Genomic DNA, 19,525 nt, shown 5'->3' on the forward strand with positions numbered 1-19,525 from the left:
AAATGAATAGGCAGCAATAGAGCAACTCCCCATATAGCCAAGGTGTATAATGTTCAAATCCCTCCACTGTCAGTAGCAGAGCTGTGTGTGTGTATGTGTGGGTCACACCATCTCACACTGTTACCCTCCTTCTCTGCCCTTTCTTGGAGTACAGTAACTGGCCTGGTATTTGGGTCACCAGCCGCTGGCATAAACAAATACCTTGCTCTGATTGGCCCATACCGCCTACATATGGTCTTTCTGATTGGACGCCAACTGACACACGTAAGTCTCTCCTCAGCTTCTTCACTAATATAGGATCAAGGTTGTGGTTGTGTGTATGTGTGCTTGTCTTTCTGTCTTTGTGTGTCTGTATGTGTGTGCGCGTGTGTGTGTGTGTGTGTGTGTGTGTGTGTGTGTGTGTGTGTGTGTGTGTGTGTGTGTGTGTGTGTGTGTGTGTGTGTGTGTGTGTGTGTGTGTGTGTGTGTGTGTGTGTGTGTGTGTGCCTGTGTGTGTGAAAGGGAAAAATTGAAACATACTTTTTCTGCCAGACCCTGGGATCCAAGGATTTCCTGAGAGAGGAAAAGAGAGAGGCAGAGGGACATGAAAACTTGAACTCTGCAATTTTAGAATGCTATGGAGCTTTCATGACTTGAACCATTAGAAGACAGGTACAACATTGAACCATTAGAAGACAGGTACAACATTGAACCATTAGAAGACAGGTACAACATTGAACCATTAGAAGACAGGTACAACATTGAACCATTAGAAGACAGGTACAACATTGAACCATTAGAAGACAGGTACAACATTGAACCATTAGAAGACAGGTACAACATTGAACCATTAGAAGACAGGTACAACATTGAACCATTAGAAGACAGGTACAACATTGAACCATTAGAAGACAGGTACAACATTGAACCATTAGAAGACAGGTACAACATTGAACCATTAGAAGACAGGTACAACATTGAACCATTAGAAGACAGGTTCAACATTGAACCATTTGAAGACAGGTTCAACATTGAACCATTAGAAGACAGGTACAACATTGAACCATTAGAAGACAGGTACAACATTGAACCATTAGAAGACAGGTACAACATTGAACCATTAGAAGACAGGTACAACATTGAACCATTAGAAGACAGGTTCAACATTGAACCATTTGAAGACAGGTTCAACATTGAACCATTAGAAGACAGGTTCAACATTGTTGGACCAACCATGAACCTGCTTCCAGTATGAAAAGTAACAGCTTTTCTTTTCTTTTGATTTTAAAAAGTTACCTTTTTGAAGACGCATGATAATTTTGTAGTGACGTGATGCTCTTAAGAAGCCAACATTTAAACAGAATCTAATTAGAATTCTATGGCATATTTTGCAGGTCAATACACACCTCTGAAGCTAGCTGCTACCAATACATATCCCTGCATCAGCAGCAAAACAGAGAGTGGATTAAGAAAGATATCTAAATTGACATACTGGTGTAGATCAGTTTTAATATTGCAGATAGATTGTGGCTTCCATCAGTGTAATTGTCTACATCATTTCCAATCCCCCATATATATATTTTTTTATATACATGTCCTTTATTATTTTCCTTTAACCCTAACACCCCTCCCCTAATTGGAGTAAACTAATGGGGAAAGAGGGATACCTAGTCAGTTGTACAACTGAATGCATTCAACTGAAATGTGTTTTCCACATTTAACCCAACCCCTCTGAATCAGAGAGGTGCGGGGGGCTGCCTTAATCGACAAACACATATTTGGCGCCCGGGGAACAGTGGATTGCTCAGGGGCAGAACGACAGATTTTTACCTTGTCAGCTTTCGGTTACTGGCCCAACGCTCTAACCACTAGGCTACTACTAGACTAATGGAAAACAACACTTCTACTTCCAGATTATACACACTATCTACATTTTATGGACACAGCCAGATGTTTTTATCCAGAGTGCATTTTAAAGAGAAAAAGAATGAAAGGAGAAGAAGAGAGGGATGAGGAGAGGTGAAGTAGATCACTAATAAACCCTGATGCCAAGAGAGAGAAAGAGGGAGAGAGAGAGACTTCCTTATATTGTCCATCATCGATCATCAGCTGTTATTTCATTGGTTAGTGCTATCACTGCCAGACACAGACCTGCATCTCATTACAAACTCAGACAGCAGTTTAACAGTCAGTGTGCCACAACAACTATGAGCTCACACGCTCACCACGTATGGACACACGGACACACACACACACACACACGGACACACACACACACACACACACACACACACACACACACACACACAGCTCTGTTCCTGTTATTGTGTCTGGCAAAGCAACAGTGTTCTCTGGGATTGATTACTCCTGTCTGTAGTCTGTCAGAGCTTTGAGTTAACAACAGCTCTCCAAAAGACAAACAGCATGCCTAATGAATGGATGAATGGAAAATGATGGCATTAATATCAATCATGAAATGAGACAGGATGATTTGGCTTCACAACATAATGAAATAGTATTATCTATCTGGCAATCTAGCACTGTTGCAAGTGTTGAAAAAAAACATTTCTCAATAGTGTTTGTGGAGGTCATCATGCAACTGTTGATTCCATCAATCTCTCGATTGGTTAGATCACTGATTATTAGGGGAGGACCAATGAATAACAGGAGAACCAATAGAATGTTTTGGTAGAAGCGTTCCCCTACCAGTCAGTACTTGGTGTTGTTGGTCTGCCTGCTGGTATATCTGAGTGTGTATTACCTGGTTAAAGGCAAGGACCGGCTGCTCTAGGTCATTCTCGGCAGCGCGGCGACTCTTGGGGGCGTCAGGGGGGCACTGAGAAAGAGAGAGCGAGAGAGAGGGGCCATGGGTCAAAGGTGAAAAGCTAGCCTACAGGTAGCAAACATCAACTGGGGATTGTGTATCGTGAACTGCCTGGAAACATCTGAACTGAAAAGCTAAACCGAAGACAAAGTAATCTAACACTGTTTTCATATTTTGAGGGGTTTTCCATGGCAACAAAGGAAATCAACAACAGCCCCCTCGGACACTCCATGTCTAGCCATAAAATATACCACTCTCTTTATCAGCTGTCTTTTCAGAACTCTGTTGGCGGGATGTGTGTGTGTGGGTGCGGGCATGTCTGTGGTGTATGTACATGTTTGTGTGCAGCTCCTGTTCAAGTTGTAAACACTGCTTGCAGGGAGCCCTGTAGCAGACAGCTCAGAGAGATGGAGAAGAGGGAGGGTGGTCTCTTCCTCTCCTCCTCCTCCATACATCACTTCATCAATTCTAGAGGGGTCTGGAAGTCTACTCGGCTGTTCTAGAGTTCTGAAGGTGTTCTCTCTGTTTGCCGGTCTTTCATACATATGCAGCAAACACACACACTCACTAACACACACACTCACTAACACACACAAACAAATAAACACGCAAATATAAGCGTGAGGTACACGTCCACATGGCGTATGTTGCGCGTCACTATTTAAACGTACATTTTTTTTGGCATGTGAACTTTCATGTGCCTGAATAAGAAACGTGTATGCCATCTGTAAATACAAAATACAAGCCTAGTTGGTTTCGCCGCTGATAAAGTCAGGAACCTTCCCGCTAGCCATGATTGGTTTAGATAATGAGTGGGCTGGACATGCCGAGAGATGAGTTCGGATTGGTCTGCCATGTAGCACTCTTCTGTCTATAACATGAGCTGCTCAGTTTGTGTAGGTAATCTTTTCTAACACTGCTTTTGTGAACGATATCACGTAGTAACTGCAAAAAGCAAAAGTGTTGCTCTCCGATGGAATTAGAGTATGATAGCTAAGGAGATGGAGAAAATTCTGCCGTTTGATTGCAAATATGCAGACGGAGTCGAAAAGAGAACACACAGAAGGCTGTTGTATAAAACACCTGTCTCCGGATTACATCTTCAAACCACGCCATCCATGACAGAGGGAGAAGCGTCAATCCATGTATACAGGTAAGATCATCTAGCTAGCTACATTTTCAGCTATTACACGTTTCTAATTTTGTCAGAAAGTTGTTTATTTCAAGTTAAAGAGTAATGATAGCTAGCTAGCTAATGTGAGCTAGCTGGCTCACTAACGTTACGTGTATGATCTGTGTAGTAATATTATTTGTATCTCAGAGCCATTTGCATTGCTAGTTCAAATCAAATCAAATTGTATTAGTCACATGTGCCGAATACCACAGGTGCAGACCTACAGTGAAATGCTTACTTACGAGCCCCTAACCAACAAGGCAGTTTAAAAAATACGAATAAGAATAAGAAATAAAAGGAACAAGTAATTAAAGAGCAGCAGTAAAATAACAACTGCGAGACTATATACAGGGGGTACCGGTACAGAGTCAATGTGCGGGGGGCACCGGTTAGTCGAGGTAATTGAGGTAATATGTACATGTTGGTAGAGTCTGGGTAGCCATTTGATTAAATGTTCAGAAGTCGTATGGCTTGGGGGTAGAAGCTGTTTAGAAGCCTCTTGGACCTAGACTTGGTGCTCCGGTACTGCTTGTCATGCGGTAGCAGAGAGAACAGTCTATGACTAGGCTGGCTGGAGTCTTTGACAATTTTTAGGGCCTTCCTCTGACACCGCCTGGTATAGAGGTCCTGGATGGCAGGAAGCTTGGCCCCAGTGATGTAGTAGGCCGAACGCACTACCCTCTGTAGTGCCTTACGGTCGGAGGCCAAGCAGTTGCCATACTAGGCAGTGATGGAACCAGTCACGATGCTGGAATAGGGAATATGCGGAATAGGTTTTGCAGTGCCCTCTTCACAACTGTCTTGGTGTGCTTGGACCATGTTAGTTTGTTGGTGATGTGGACACCAAGGAACTTGAAGCTCTCAACCTGCTCCACTACAGCCCCGTCAATGAGAAAGGGGCGTGCTCGGCCCTCCTTTTCCTGTAGTCCATAATCATCACATTTGTCTTGATCACATTGAGGGAGAGGTTGTTGTCCTGGCACCACACGGCCAGGTCTCTGACCTCCTTCCCATAGGCTGTCTCGTCATTGTCGGTGATCAAGGCTACCACTGTTATGTCATCAGCAAACTTAATGATGGTGTTGGTGTCATGCCTGGCCATGCAGTCATGAATGAACAGGGAGTACAGGAGGGGAGTGAGCACACACCGTTGAGGGGCCCCCGTGTTGAGGATCAGCGTGGAGGATGTGTTGTTACCTACCCTCACCACCTGGGGGCGGCCTGTTTGGAAGTCCAGGATTAGTTGCAGAGGGAGGTGTTTAGTCCCAGGATCCTTAGCTTATTGATGAGCTTTGAGGGTACTATGGTTTTGAACGCTGAGCTGTAGTCAATGAACAGCATTCTCACATAGGTGTTCCTTTTGTCCAGGTGGAAAAGGGCAGCGTGGAGTGCAATAGAGATTGCGTCGTCTGTGGATCTGTTGGGGCGGTATGCGAATTGGAGTGGGTCCAGGGTGTCTGGGATGATGGTTTTAATGTGAGCCATGACCAGCCTTTCAAAGCATTAAATGGCTATAGATGTGAGTGCTACGGGGCAGTAGTCATTTAGACAGGTCATCTTGGCACAGGGACTATGCATGATGGTTGGTGTTTAGAAAGGTTGTGGGAGTGTTGTGTGATGGTTTGTGTGATGGTTGTGGGAGTGTTGTGTAATGGTTGTGGGAGTGTTGTGTGCTGGTTGTGGGAGTGTTTGGTGATGGTTGTGGGAGTGTTTGGTGATGGTTGTGGGAGTATTGTTTGATGGTTGTGGGAGTGTTATGTCATGGTTGTGGGAGTGTTGTGTGCTGGTTGTGGGAGTGTTTGGTGATGGTTGTGGGAGTATTGTTTGATGGTTGTGGGAGTGTTGTTTGATGGTTGGTGTGATGGTTGTGGGAGTGTTGTGTAATGGTTGTGGGAGTGTTATGTCATGGTTGTGAGAGTGTTGTGTGCTGGTTGTGGGAGTGTTTGGTGATGGTTGTGGGAGTATTGTGTGCTGGTTGTGGGAGTATTGTTTGATGGTTGTGGGAGTGTTGTTTGATGGTTGGTGTTCTCACCCTAGCACCAGGTATCTCACAGCAGGACTCCTGAATGGCCAGGGAGGCGTCACAATACACCATTACCTGCTGAATGTCCATCTGAGAGACAAGAGAGACGCAGAAGACAGGTGGCAGGGAGAAAAGAGTAAGAGAGAGAGAGAGAAAGAGAGAGAAAGAGCAAGAGAGAGAGAGAAAGAGGGGGAGAGAAATATTGTTAGAGACAGCTCACTACAACCCCCCTTCTACAGCCATGACCATCACCCTCAAATATCCCTATCCCCTTGTCCCACCCTTTACACATCTTCCCTCCTCCCACCTCTCCCTCCATCTCTCCCCTTCTCCCCCGCTCCACCATTCTCTCCATCTCTCCCCTCCTCCCACCCTCTCCACCTCTCCCTCCATATCTGCCATCCTCACACATCTCCCTCCATATCTGCCCTCCTCCCACCCTCTCTATCCATCTCTCCCCTCCTCCCACCGTCTCCACCTCTCCCTCCATCTCTCCCCTCCTCCCACCCTCTCCACCTCTCCATCCATCTCTCCCCTCCTCTCATCCTCTCCACCTCTCCCTCCATCTCTCTACTCCCCACATACAGGTTGACTCCACCCAATCTCCCAACTTCCCACCAAAATAACCCCCCCATCCTCTCCTTTCCTGGTCCTCCACCTCCATACCTCCACAGCGGCAGCATCTGTTGTCCTGATGCCCAGTAGGGTGTGTCCCTTGGTCGATAGCTCGCCGCGGGGCTCCAGGGGCTTGGTCTGGATGGAGCTGCAGTCTACATGTAGAGAGGCTGCCCTCTGCTGGACGCTGAGGGCCAGTTTGTGCCAACCACTGTCCAGGATAGACTCCACGCCCTCCCCCCTGAACACACACCCAACTGGCTCACCCAGGGGGTCGGCCCCCCGTGCACGCAGTGACAGGGTGGCATCAGGGCCATTTAGGTCAAGGGAGAACTGGGGGAGGATGGTTGGGAGAAGGAAGGAGGAGAGAGAGGGAGAGTGGGGGAGAGGAGGCAGGAGAGGGGAGAATAATTGAGACAGGAAAAAAGAGTTGGGTCATTATCCATTTCTGATTGGGAAAGAACACCTCTCACCTCCTGCCTCTTCCCTCGTTCCTCTTCCCTCGTTCCTCTTCCCTCGTTCCTACCACTATAGTGTCTACAGAGCTGACCCAACAACCCCTCTCACCTCTTCCCTCGTTCCTCTTCCCTCGTTCCTCTTCCCTCGTTCCTACCACTATAGTGTCTACAGAGCTGACCCAACAACACCTCTCACCTCCTGCCTCGTTCCTCTTCCCTCGTTCCTCTTCCCTCGTTCCTACCACTATAGTGTCTACAGAGCTGACCCAACAACACCTCTCACCTCCTGCCTCTTCCCTCGTTCCTCTTCCCTCGTTCCTCTTCCCTCGTTCCTCTTCCCTCGTTCCTACCACTATAGTGTCTACAGAGCTGACCCAACAACACCGCTCACCTCTTCCCTCGTTCCTCTTCCCTCATTCCTCTTCCCTCATTTCTACCACTATAGTGTCTACAGAGCTGAAGGAATATTGTAGGTATTGCTGAAGCCAATGGTTCATTGAATATGTATATCCATTCCCAAACAGTAATCCGCTATGAGAAGGAGCTACAGACAGAAGTTCAGTACAGTCCTATGCTTTGGGTCTCAAAGTGGGCTACATAGAACACACTGCAAAGTTAACAAAAACATGGACAAAGGCAACTAATTATTGCCCATGAAAACACACAATCAATCATGTATAATGAGTTGGTTAGCCCTCAATTCATCCTATACATGCTGAATAGCATTTAAATTTGTTTTCAGATTGATTACAGATGTGAGAGACAGTCTTCATCATAGAAGTAAGATGAATAATAATGAGAATAATAACGAGAATGATAATGAGAATGATAATGAGAGAACAACAGAAACAGAGAGAGGAGAAGACAAAGGGAGGATAGAGAGGAGAGATGGAGGACAGGATACAGGAGGGGTGGAAAAGAGAAAAAGAGGAGAGATGGAGGACAGGATACAGGAGGGGTGGAAAAGAGAGAGAGAGGAGAGATGGAGGACAAGACCTAGGAGGGGTGGAAAAGAGAGAAAGAGGAGAGATGGAGGACAGGATACAGGAGGGGTGGAAAAGAGAGAGAGAGGAGAGATGGAGGACAAGACCTAGGAGGGGTGGAAAAGAGAGAAAGAGGAGAGATGGAGGACAGGATACAGGAGGGGTGGAAAGAGAGAGAGGAGAGATGGAGGACAGGAGACAAGAAGGGTGGAAAGAGAGAGAGAGGAGAGATGGAGGACAGGAGATAGGAGGGGGTGGAAAGAGAGAGAGGAGAGATGGAGGACTGGAGATAGTAGGGGTGGAAAGAGAGAGGAGAGATGGAGGACAGGAGACAAGATGGGTGGAAAGAGAGAGGAGAGATGGAGGACAGTTGATAGGAGGGGTGGAACGAGAGAGAGAGGAGAGATGGAGGACATGGGACATAAGGGGGTGGAAAGAGAGAGAGGAGAGATAAAGGACAGGAGACAGGAGGGGGTGGAAAGATGGAGGACAGTTGATAGGAGGGGGTGGAAAGAGAGATATAGGAGAGATGGAGGACAGGAGACAGGAGGGGGTGGAAATAGAGAGGAGAGATGGAGGACAGGAGATAGTAGGGGTGGAAAGAGAGTGAGAGGAGAGATGGAGGACAGGAGATAGGAGGGGTGGAAAGAGATAAAGAGAGATGGAGGACAGGAGACAGTAGGGGGTGGAAAGAGAAAGAGAGATGGAGGACAGGATACAGTAGGGGGTGGAAAGAGAGAGAGAGGAGAGATGGAGGACAGGAGATAGGAGGGGTGGAAAGAGAGTGGAGAGACGGAGGACAGGCGATAGGAGAGGCGGAAAGAGAGAGAGTGGAGAGATGGAGGACAGGAGATAGAAGGGGTGGAAAGAAAGAGATTGGAGAGATGGAGGACAGGTGAAAGGAGGAGGTGGAAAGAGATTGAGAGGAGAGATGGAGGACAGGAAACAGGAGGGGGTGGAATGAGAGAGAAAGAGAGAGAGAGGAGAGATGGAGGACAGGAGATAGGAGGGGTGGAAAGAGAGAGATGAAAGACATGACATAAGAGGGGGTGGAAAGAAAGGAGGGAGATGGAGGGCAGGCGATTTGAGGGCGTGGAAAGAGAGAGAGAGGAGAAATGAAGGAAGGAGCAGAAAATAGATGGGGTATGCAAGGAGGAATAGAGGAGAGAGCAGAAGAGAGAAAGAGAGAGGGATGCAGAGAGAGGGAGGCAGAGATAGAGAGAAAGCTAGAAAGAGTGAGAGAGAGAGTTATAGAGAGAGCAGAAGAGAGAGAGAAGATAAAGAGAGAAGAGAGAGAGAGAGAGAAGAGAGCAGGAGAGAGAGAGATGGAGAGGCAGAGAGACGATAAGGGATATGAGTGATAAAGAGAAGGAGGATTAAGATGAAAGAGGTAGATGAAAAGAGGAGTGTATACCTGTGGATATCCCTGTTCATCAGAGATCTGGAAGAGGTAGATGTTGTCCCTCAGTGTTTTCTTCTTGAGGAGCAAAGTGAAGACCAGCGTGAACTCATCAGGAAGACCATGGGGGAACACCTGACTGAGAAAACACACTGTTAGACACACAAACGGATACACACGGACATGCACACTAATAGACATACACACAACACACACATACTGTATATACAGACACACAAACATTCATCAAGTGTGTGTATGTTTGTGCTGAGACACAGAGAGACAGAGAGGGAGATATATAGAACGTGTGTGTGAGCGTTACTGTGTGTGTGTGTCTGTGTGTGTGTGTGTGTGTGTGTGCGTGTGTGTGTCTGTGTGTGTGTGTGTGTGTGTGTGTGTGTGTGTATGTGTGTGTGTGTGGCCAGTGCTATAATGGAGAAATGGTAGATAATAACCCCTGACAATTATTATCATAGAGGTAAAGATACAGATAAAGGTAGAGGTAAAGGCAGAGGTAAAGGCAGAGGTAGAGGTAGAGGTAAAGGCAGAGGTAGAGGTAGATGTAGAGGTAGAGAAAGAGGTAAAGGTAGAGGTAAAGGCAGAGGTAGCGGTAAAGGCAGAGGTAGAGGGAAAGGCAGAGGTAAAGGGTAGAGGTAGAGATAGAGGTAGAGATAGAGGTAAAGGCAGAGGTGAGAGAGAGGTAGAGGTAAAGGGTAGAGGTAGAGATAGAGGTAGAGATAGAGGTAAAGGCAGAGGTGAGAGAGAGGTAGAGGTAAAGGCAGAGGTAGAGGTGAGAGCGAGGTAAAGGCAGAGGTAGAGGTAGAGAGAGAGGTGGAGGTAGAGGTGAGAGGGGTTGTATCAGAGACGGGGTTGTATCAGAGACGGGGTTGTATCAGGGACGGGGTTGTAACAGGGACGGGGTTGTAACAGCGACGGGGTTGTAACAGCGACGGGGTTGTAACAGGGACGGGGTTGTAATAGGGACGGGGTTGTAACAGAGACGGGGTTGTAACAGGGACGGGGTTGTATCAGAGACGGGGTTGTAACAGAGACGGGATTGTAACAGGGCCTGGGTTGTAACAGAGTCATTCCAAAAGCCAACATCTGTTTTTCACTCCCTCTCACCCTTGACCTGAAGTTTTACCAGTTTAACAACAAACACACATGCATTTTAGCACACACACACATTCACACACACATGCAAACACATATGCAAACACACACATACAAATACTGGTAGAAAAAAATACACTAACACACTTACACACACACACACGCTTGTGCACACACAGACAAAAACACAAATCAATCAGACAGATTCAGCCTTCCCCCACTCAGAAGCAGAAGTTACACACTGCTGTTCACCTCATCAAAGATGGAGGGAGAGAGAGACAGAGAGAGAGACAGAGAGAGAGACAGAAAGAAAGAAAGAAAGAAAGAAAGAAAGAAAGAAAGAAAGAAAGAAAGAAAGAAAGAAAGAAAGAAAGAAAGAAAGAAAGAGGAGAGAGAAAGAAAGAAAGAAAGAAAGAAAGAAAGAAAGAAAGATAGAGGAGAGAGATAGAGAGAGAGAGAGATTGAGAGAAAGAAGGAAACAACTCTTTTGGGTTCCAGGTACAACACTTTTGGTTTCTATGCAGAACCCTCTGTGGAAAGGGTTCTACATGGAACCCAAAAGAGTTCTACCTTGAACCAAAAAGGGTTCTACAAAGTGTTCTCCTATGGGGACAGCTGAAGAACCCTTTTAAGTTCTAGGTAAACCCTTTATTTAAGAGTGTAGGTCTCCTTCCATCACGCTCCTTTCAAACTCTTACTAGGAATTATGTCATGACATTTTAAAAGATGGAGGAACAGTGGAGCTGTGCCAGTCTGAGCTACACACATACACACACATACACACACACACACGCAATAACACACACACACACACACACACACACACACACACACACACACACACACACACACACACACACACACACACACACACACACACACACACACACACACACACACACACACACACACACACACACACACACACACACACACACACACGTACGTTCCTACACTTGTTTATTCATTCGTTCCCCCTCTCCACCCCTCCATTGAGAGACAGAGCCACGTATACAAAGTGTGTTATATCAGAGAGGAGAGGAATCTGCTCACAGACAGCCTCTTATCCTTCACTTTATTTATGTGGGAGGGGAGGGGGAGAGAGAGGGAGGGGAGAAAGAGAATAAAAGCAAGCAGATGTTTCCATATGTATGTATTTATGTCTCCAGAAGAGGTAGGGAAGAGGGGGAAGAATGAGAGAGAGAGAGAGAGAGAGAGAAAGAGAGAGAGAGAGATATTGTTTATTTCACTTTTGTATATTATCTACTTCACTTGCTTTGGCAATGTTAACATGTGTTTCCCGTGCCAATAAAGCCCTTGAATTGAATTGAATTGAGTGAGAGAGAAAAGAACACTCAAGTGTTGTCTGAAGAAAGTGTGTTTACATAAGAGAACTTTCCATCTCACAACCAACAGTAATATGACTCCTAGTACAATCGTATTAGATACATATATGTTTTATTGTCACATACACAGGATAGGAGCAGTGAAATGTGTTGTTTTATAGGGTAAGCTATACAGTGCCAAAGTACAACATGAAAAAAAAAAACGAAAAGAAAAAGTAAATGGACACTTTCTCTTCTCTTCATTGTATTGGGATCAAAACAGCCTGAGGATTTTTCTCTTGGCAGTCAAAGCTACTGATTTCCTGACCTGCTAAATTCTGTCTGTATTTCCAGAGTGACTCAAGACATTAACGCTGTGACACATTGAGCACACAACGTCTGCTCTAAAATTAGGTGCAGGGGGAGATATAGTGTACTAATCAAGAGTTTGGACACACCTACTCATTCAAGGGTTTTTCTTTATTTTTACTATTTTCTACATTGTAGAATAATAGTGAAGACATCAACACTATGAAATAACACATATGGAATCATGTAGTAAGCAAAAAAAGTGTTAAACAAATCAAAATATATTTTAGATTCTTCAAAGTAGCCACCCTTTGCCTTGATGACAGCTTTGCACACTCTTTTATTTAACATATATTTTACTACATAAAGGTATACGTACTCTGCTGGCATCTTGACCCAGTTTATGCCCTCATTTGCAATGCAAACCATAACGAATTACTATGGGAATAAATGGAAGAGGCAAGTGGAAGGGGGGAAAAGTAATGAACTTCTCTGTTGGCCTGGAGGGCTTTTGAAAACATGTTTTCACAAGAGCTATTAGCAGGACAATAGACACAATGTGGTAACAAAAACACCTCTCTGACATAGGGTCCAGCATATCTCTTGATGATGATCGGGTTCGGGCCGATTCCGGTGTGAGTTATCTGGCCCAAATGTATTACTTGGGGCTCGGGCTGATTGTGGCTACTCTCTGGCAGATGATTACACGGGCTGCTTTATATAATTAACATTACTTATTTATTTATTTTTCCATATTTTATCATTGTTTATGTGATCAAAACATAAATTGAACATTTACATTAAATACTTTAAGAGTCCTGAATAAGTAGTATTTTAGTATTTTGATACTTTGTGCAAGGCAATTGATCAGCATTAAAACCTTTATGGATGGGGCCTCCCGAGTGGCGCAGTGGTCTAAGACACTGCATCACAGTGCAAACTGCATTGCTACAGATGCTGGTTCCATACCCGTGTCAGCCGTGACCGGGAGACCCATGAGGCGAAGCACAATTGGCCCAGCGTCGTCTGGGTTAGGGGAGGACTTGGCCCTCTTAAAACAGGGAGAGAAAATAAGCGTAGCAAGGCTGTGAAATTTTGAATGAAGTGTTTGGTTTTGCAAGAGATGTGTGACGTTTTGCATGTTGTGTGTGTGATTTGGGGGTTTGTGTGTAGAGTCTAGAGAAAAGGAGCCATACAGTAGTTTCAGAAAGCAATTGTCAAAAACTGTGCTGTGCTGCAGTATGACGCTACTTTTACAGGAAGAACTACTGTACCCAAGGGGGACTTCACCCCAGAGCCAACACTGTTAAGGTTGCCACATGTGTATTTACACACAGAGTAGCCACAGAAAACGTTGGTTTCACAGACATACTGTTCAAACAGCGTCCACCTCCACTCACACACTAAGTGACAGGAAAAGAGAGAGAGCTTGAGAGAGAGAGAGAGACAGAGGAAGACAGAGATGTAGTGATGGAGGGATGAGGACATACAGTACTCTCTGTGGAGCTGATGAGATGGGAAAAGAGAGAGTAGGAGGGTAATGAGAGAGTGAGATAGACAGACAGACAGACAGACAGACAGACAGACAGACAAAAAGAGAGAGAGAGAGACACAGAAAGAGAGAGAGAGGTAGTAATGATAGAGGGATGAGGACCTACTCTGTGGGGTGAATGAGTGCTGTCTTGCCCAGTCGGAGGATAACAGGCCCTCGGGGGTTACGGATCTTCTTGATTACAGGAGTCTTAAGCAGGGAGAAGCGCCGCACCAGATTGTAACCTGCATCACATCCATCACAACATTAATCCCCAGGCAAGGCAGACTAATCAGAGAGGAGCCCCAGTAGATCACACAGGATAAACAAAGGGAGTAGTACTGTCTTACTGACTATGTTTCGTATGTGTCGGTGTGTGTGTGTGTGTGTGTGTGTGTGTGTGTGTGTGTGTGTGTGTGTGTGTGTGTGTGTGTGTGTGTGTGTGTGTGTGTGTGTGTGTGTGTGTGTGTGTGTGTGTTATTTACCTGTGATGTTGTGTCTGGCAGTCTGAGGGAACTTCCAGTCATCTACCTGTTGGGAGGGGCATCGTACTTCTGGAGAGAGAGGATGAGAGAGAGGAGAGTAAAAAAGAGGGATGGACAGAGCAAAATACTGTACATACAGTTCAATACATGCACGTCAAAATACACTGCTCAAAAAAATAAAGGGAACACTTAAACAACACAATGTAACTCCAAGTCAATCACACTTCTGTGAAATCAAACTGTCCACTTAGGAAGCAACACTGATTGACAATAAATTTCACATGCTGTTGTGCAAATGGAATAGACAACAGGTGGAAATTGTAGGCAATTAGCAAGACACCCCCAATAAAGGAGTGGTTCTGCAGGTGGGGACCACAGACCATTTCTCAGTTCCTATGCTTCCTGGCTGATGTTTTGGTCACTTTTGAATGCTGGCAGTGCTTTCACTCTAGTGGTAGCATGAGACGGAGTCTACAACCCACACAAGTGGCTCAGGTAGTGCAGTTCATCCAGGATGGCACATCAATGCGAGCTGTGGCAAGAAGGTTTGCTGTGTCTGTCAGCGTAGTGTCCAGAGCATGGAGGCGCTACCAGGAGACAGGCCAGTACATCAGGAAACGTGGAGGAGGCCGTAGGAGGGCAACAACCCAGCAGCAGGACCGCTACCTCCACCTTTGTGCAAGGAGGAGCAGGAGAAGCACTGCCAGAGCCCTGCAAAATCACCTCCAGCAGGCCACAAATGTGCATGTGTCTGCTCAAACGGTCAGAAACAGACTCCATGAGGGTGGTATGAGGGCCCGACGTCCACAGGTGGGGGTTGTGCTTACAGCCCAGCACCGTGCAGGACGTTTGGCATTTGCCAGAGAACACCAAGATTGGCAAATTTGCCACTGGCGCCCTGTGCTCTTCACAGATGAAAGCAGGTTCACACTGAGCACGTGACAGACGTGACAGAGTCTGGAGACGCCGTGGAGAACGTTCTGCTGCCTGCAACATCCTCCAGAATGACCGGTTTGGCGGTGGGTCAGTCATGGTGTGGGGTGGCATTTCTTTGGGGGGCCACACAGCCCTCCATGTGCTCGCCAGAGGTAGCCTGACTGCCATTAGGTACCGAGATGAGATCCTCAGACCCCTTGTGAGACCATATGCTGGTGCGGTTGGCCCTGGGTTCCTCCTAATGCAAGAAAATGCTAGACCTCATGTGGCTGGAGTGTGTCAGCAGTTCCTGCAAGAGGAAGGCATTGATGCTATGGACTGGCCCGCCCGTTCCCCAGACCTGAATCCAATTGAGCACATCTGGGATATCATGTCTCGCTCCATCCACCAACGCCACATTGCATCACAGACTGTCCAGGAGTTGGCGGATGCTTTAGTCCAGGTCTGGGAGGAGATCCCTCAGGAGACCATCCGCCACCTCATCAGGAGCATGCCCAGGCGTTGTAGGGAGGTCATACAGGCACGTGGAGGCCACACACACTACTGAGCCTCATTTTGACTTGTTTTAAGGACATTACATCAAAGTTGGATCAGCCTGTAGTGTGGTTTTCCACTTAAATTTTTAGTGTGACTCCAAATCCAGACCTCCATGGGTTGATAAATTGGATTTCCATTGATTATTTTTGTGTGATTTTGTTGTCAGCACATTCAACTATGTGAAGAAAAAAGTATTTATTAAGATTATTTATTTCATTCAGATCTGGGATGTGTTGTTTAAGTGTTCACTTTATTTTTTTGAGCAGAATACATATGAAAAACAAGTAAATGAATGAATGGAAACAGAGCGCGGTAAAAACATGATATAACAACAAATCCTCTGTCCTGTGTCTTTGTTCTTCTGCCCATCTTAATCTTTTCTTTTTATTGGCCAGTCTGAGATATGGCTTTTTATATGCAACTCTGCCTAAAAGGCCAGCATCCCGGAGTCGCCTCTTTACTGTTGACATTGAGACTGGTGTTTTGTGGGTACTATTTAACTTCTTTGGGATAGGAGGCGGTATTTTGACGTCCGGATGAAAAGCGTGCCCAAAGTAAACTGCCTGCTACTCAGATCCAGAAGCTAGGATATGCATATAATTGGTAGATGTGTGTAGAAAACACTCTGAAGTTTCGAAAACTGTTAAAATAATGTCTGTGAGTTTAACAGAACTGAAATGGCAGGCGAAACCCCGAGGACAAACCATAAAAAAAAGAAAATTCAGCATACCACTGATTTCAACGGCTGGCACTTTTATAATAGGGCAAAATCGTCCCCGATTGCAGTTCCTAGGGCTTCCACTAGATGTCAACAGTCTTTAGAAAGAGTTTCAGGCTGGTTTCTGGAAAAATGAGGGAGAAGTTGTAGTTTTTCTAAGTGGCTCCCATTTTGTCTGTAGTGTTTCCAAGCGCATGGCCGAGAGAGCGCGTTCTTTTTGTTTATCTCCGGTAAAGACAATAACGATTCTCCGTCTTAAATTGTATTGTTTATTTGCGTATTAGGGTACCTAAGGATTGATTATAAACGTTGATTGACTTGTTTGGATAAGTTTATTGGTAACGTTTGGGATTCATTTTGTATGCATTTTGAAGGAGGGAAACCGTGTGGATTATTGACTGAAGCGCACCAGCTAAACTGAGTTTTTATGGATATAAAGAAGAACTTTATCGAACAAAAGGACCATTTGTAATGTAACTGGGACCTTTTGGAGTGCCAACAGAAGAAGATCTTCAAAGGTAAGGCATATATTATATCGCTATTTCTGACATTCGTGTTGCAACTCATTGGTTGAAAATGATTTGTTATGCATTTGTGTGCTGGGCGCTGTCCTCAGATAATTACATGGTTTGCTTTCGCCGTAAAGCCTTTTTGAAATCTGACACGGCGGCTGGATTAACAACAAGTTAAGCTTTATTTTGATGTTTTGCACTTGTGATTTCATGAAAGTTACATATTTATAGTAATTTAATTTGAATTTTGCGCTAGCGTCCCAATGATCCGCAAGAAGTTAATGAAGCTTCCAGTTGAGGACTTGTGAGTCGTCTGTTTCTCAAACTAGACACTCTAATGTAATTGTCCTCTTGCTCAGTTGTGCACCGGGGCCTCCCACTCCTCTTTCTATTCTGGTTAGGGACAGTTTGCACTGTTCTGTGAAGGGTGTAGTACACAGCGCTGTACGAGATCCTTGGCAATTTCTCGCATGGAATTGCCTTCATTTCTCAGAACAAGAATAGACTGAAGAAAATTATTTGTTTCTGACCATTTTGAGCCTGTAATCGAACCCACAAATGCTGATGCTCCAGATAATCAACTACTGTGTTAAAGGCCAGTATTATTGCTTCTTTAATCAGCACAACAGTTTTCAGCTGTGCTAACATAATTGTAAAAGGGTTTTCTAATGATCAGTTAGCCTTTTAAAATGATAAACTTGGATTAGCTAACACAACGTGCCATTGGAACACGGGAGTGATGGTTCCTGCTAATGGGCCTCTGAACGCCTACGTAGACATTCCACTAAAAATCTGCCATTTCCAGCTACAATAGTCATTTACAACATTAACAGTGTCTACTTCTGTACACTGTACTTCTGGTCAATTTGATGTTATTTTAATGGACAAAAAATGAGCTTTTCTTTCAAAAACAAGGCCATTTCTAAGTGACCCCAAACGTTTGAACGGTAGTGTATACACAGTGGCTTTGCGAAAGTATTCAACCCCTTTGGCATTTTTCCTATTTTGTTGCCTTACAACCTGGAATTAAAATGTATTTTTGGGGGGTTTGTATCATTTGATTTACACAACATGCCTACCACTTTGAAGATGCTAAATCTTTTTTATTGTGAAACAAACCAGAAATAAGACAAAAAAACGGAAAACTTGAGGGTGAATAACTATTCTCCCCCCAAAGTCAATACTTTGTAGAGCCACCTTTTGCAGAAATTACAGCTGCAAGTCTCTTGTGCTATGTCTCCATAAGCTTGGCACATCTAGCCCCTAGGATTTTTCAAGGCAAAACTGCTCAAGCTCCTTCAAGTTGGATGGGTTCCGCAGGTGTACAGCAATCTTTAAGTCATACCACAGACTCTCAATTGGATTGAGGTCTGGGCTTTGACTAGGCCATTCCAAGACATTTAAATGTTTCCCCCTAAACCACTCAAGTGTTGCTTTAGCAGTATGCTTAGGAAAATTGTCCTGCTGGAAGGTGAACCTCCATCCCAGTCTCAAATCTCTGAAAGACTGAAACAGGTTTCCCTCAAGAATTTCCCTGTATTTAGCGCCATCCATCATTCCTTCAATTCTGACCAGTTTTGGTGATGCTGCCACCACCATGCTTCACTGTGTGAATGGTGTTCTTGAGGTGATGAGAGGTGTTGGGTTTGCGCCAGACAGCGTTTTCCTTGATGGCCAAAAAGCTACATTTTAGTCTCATCTGACCAGAGTAAATTCTTCCATATGTTCGGGGAGTCTCCCACATGCCTTTTGGCGAACACCAAATGTGTTTGCTTATTTTTTTCTTTAAGCAATGGCTTTTTTTCTGGTCACTCTTCTGTAAAGCCCAGCTCTGTGGAGTGTACGGCTTAAAGTGGTCCTATGGATAGATACTCCAGTCTCAGCTGTGGAGCTTTGCAGCTCCTTCAGGGTTATCTTTGGTCTCTTTGTTGCCTTTCAGGTTAATGCCCTCCTTGCCTGGTCCATGAGTTTGGTGGGCGGCCTTCTCTTGGCAGGTTTGTTGTGGTGCCATATTCTTTACATTGTTTTAATAATGGATTTAATGATGCTCCGTGGGATGTTCAAAGTTTCTGATATTTTTTTATAACCCAACCCTGATCTGTAATTCTCCACAACTTTGTCCCTGACCTGTTTGGAGAGCTCCTTGGTCTTCATGATGCTGCTTGTTTGGTGGTGCCCCTTGCTTAGTGGTGTTGCAGACTCTGGGGCCTTTCAGAACAGGTGTATGTATACTGAGATCATGTGACAGATCATGTGACACTTAGATTGCACACATGTGGACGTTATTTAACTAATTATGTGACTTCTGAAGGTAATTGGTTGCACCAGATCTTATTTAGGGGCTTCATAGCAAAGTGGTGAATACATATGCATGCACCACTTTTTCATTTATTTATTTATTTTAAACAATATATATATATATTTTTTTCACTTCACCAATTTGGACTATTTTGTATATGTCTATTACATGAAATCCAAAGATAAAATTCATTTAAATTACAGATTGTAATGCATTGGTATACAGATTGTAATCCCCTCCTACCCCTATTAGACTTCCATTCAGGGATTTAGAGGCAGAATTAAGATGAAGACCTGATGGTGTAGA

The 19,525-nt window shown here is 44.9% G+C and overlaps 1 protein-coding gene across 5 annotated transcripts in view; it reads right to left on the reverse strand.

Moving 5' to 3' along the window:
• The window catches only part of LOC106570545 (collagen alpha-1(XVI) chain), a 167,111-nt gene that overhangs the window by 131,563 nt on the left and 16,023 nt on the right, over nt 1-19,525 (reverse strand). For all 5 annotated transcript variants that reach the window (XM_045694919.1, XM_045694921.1, XM_045694920.1 and 2 more), the window contains exons 3-9: nt 14,218-14,286; nt 13,860-13,977; nt 9,470-9,593; nt 6,666-6,947; nt 6,009-6,089; nt 2,740-2,814; nt 519-551 (exon numbers count right to left, since the gene is read on the reverse strand). In XM_045694919.1, coding sequence (XP_045550875.1) covers nt 519-551; nt 2,740-2,814; nt 6,009-6,089; nt 6,666-6,947; nt 9,470-9,593; nt 13,860-13,977; nt 14,218-14,286 — 782 coding nt within the window. The remainder of the gene's footprint in view (nt 1-518; nt 552-2,739; nt 2,815-6,008; nt 6,090-6,665; nt 6,948-9,469; nt 9,594-13,859; nt 13,978-14,217; nt 14,287-19,525) is intronic.

Source organism: Salmo salar, chromosome ssa14 (genome assembly GCF_905237065.1).
Source record: "Salmo salar chromosome ssa14, Ssal_v3.1, whole genome shotgun sequence".
Lineage (NCBI taxonomy): Eukaryota > Metazoa > Chordata > Actinopteri > Salmoniformes > Salmonidae > Salmo > Salmo salar.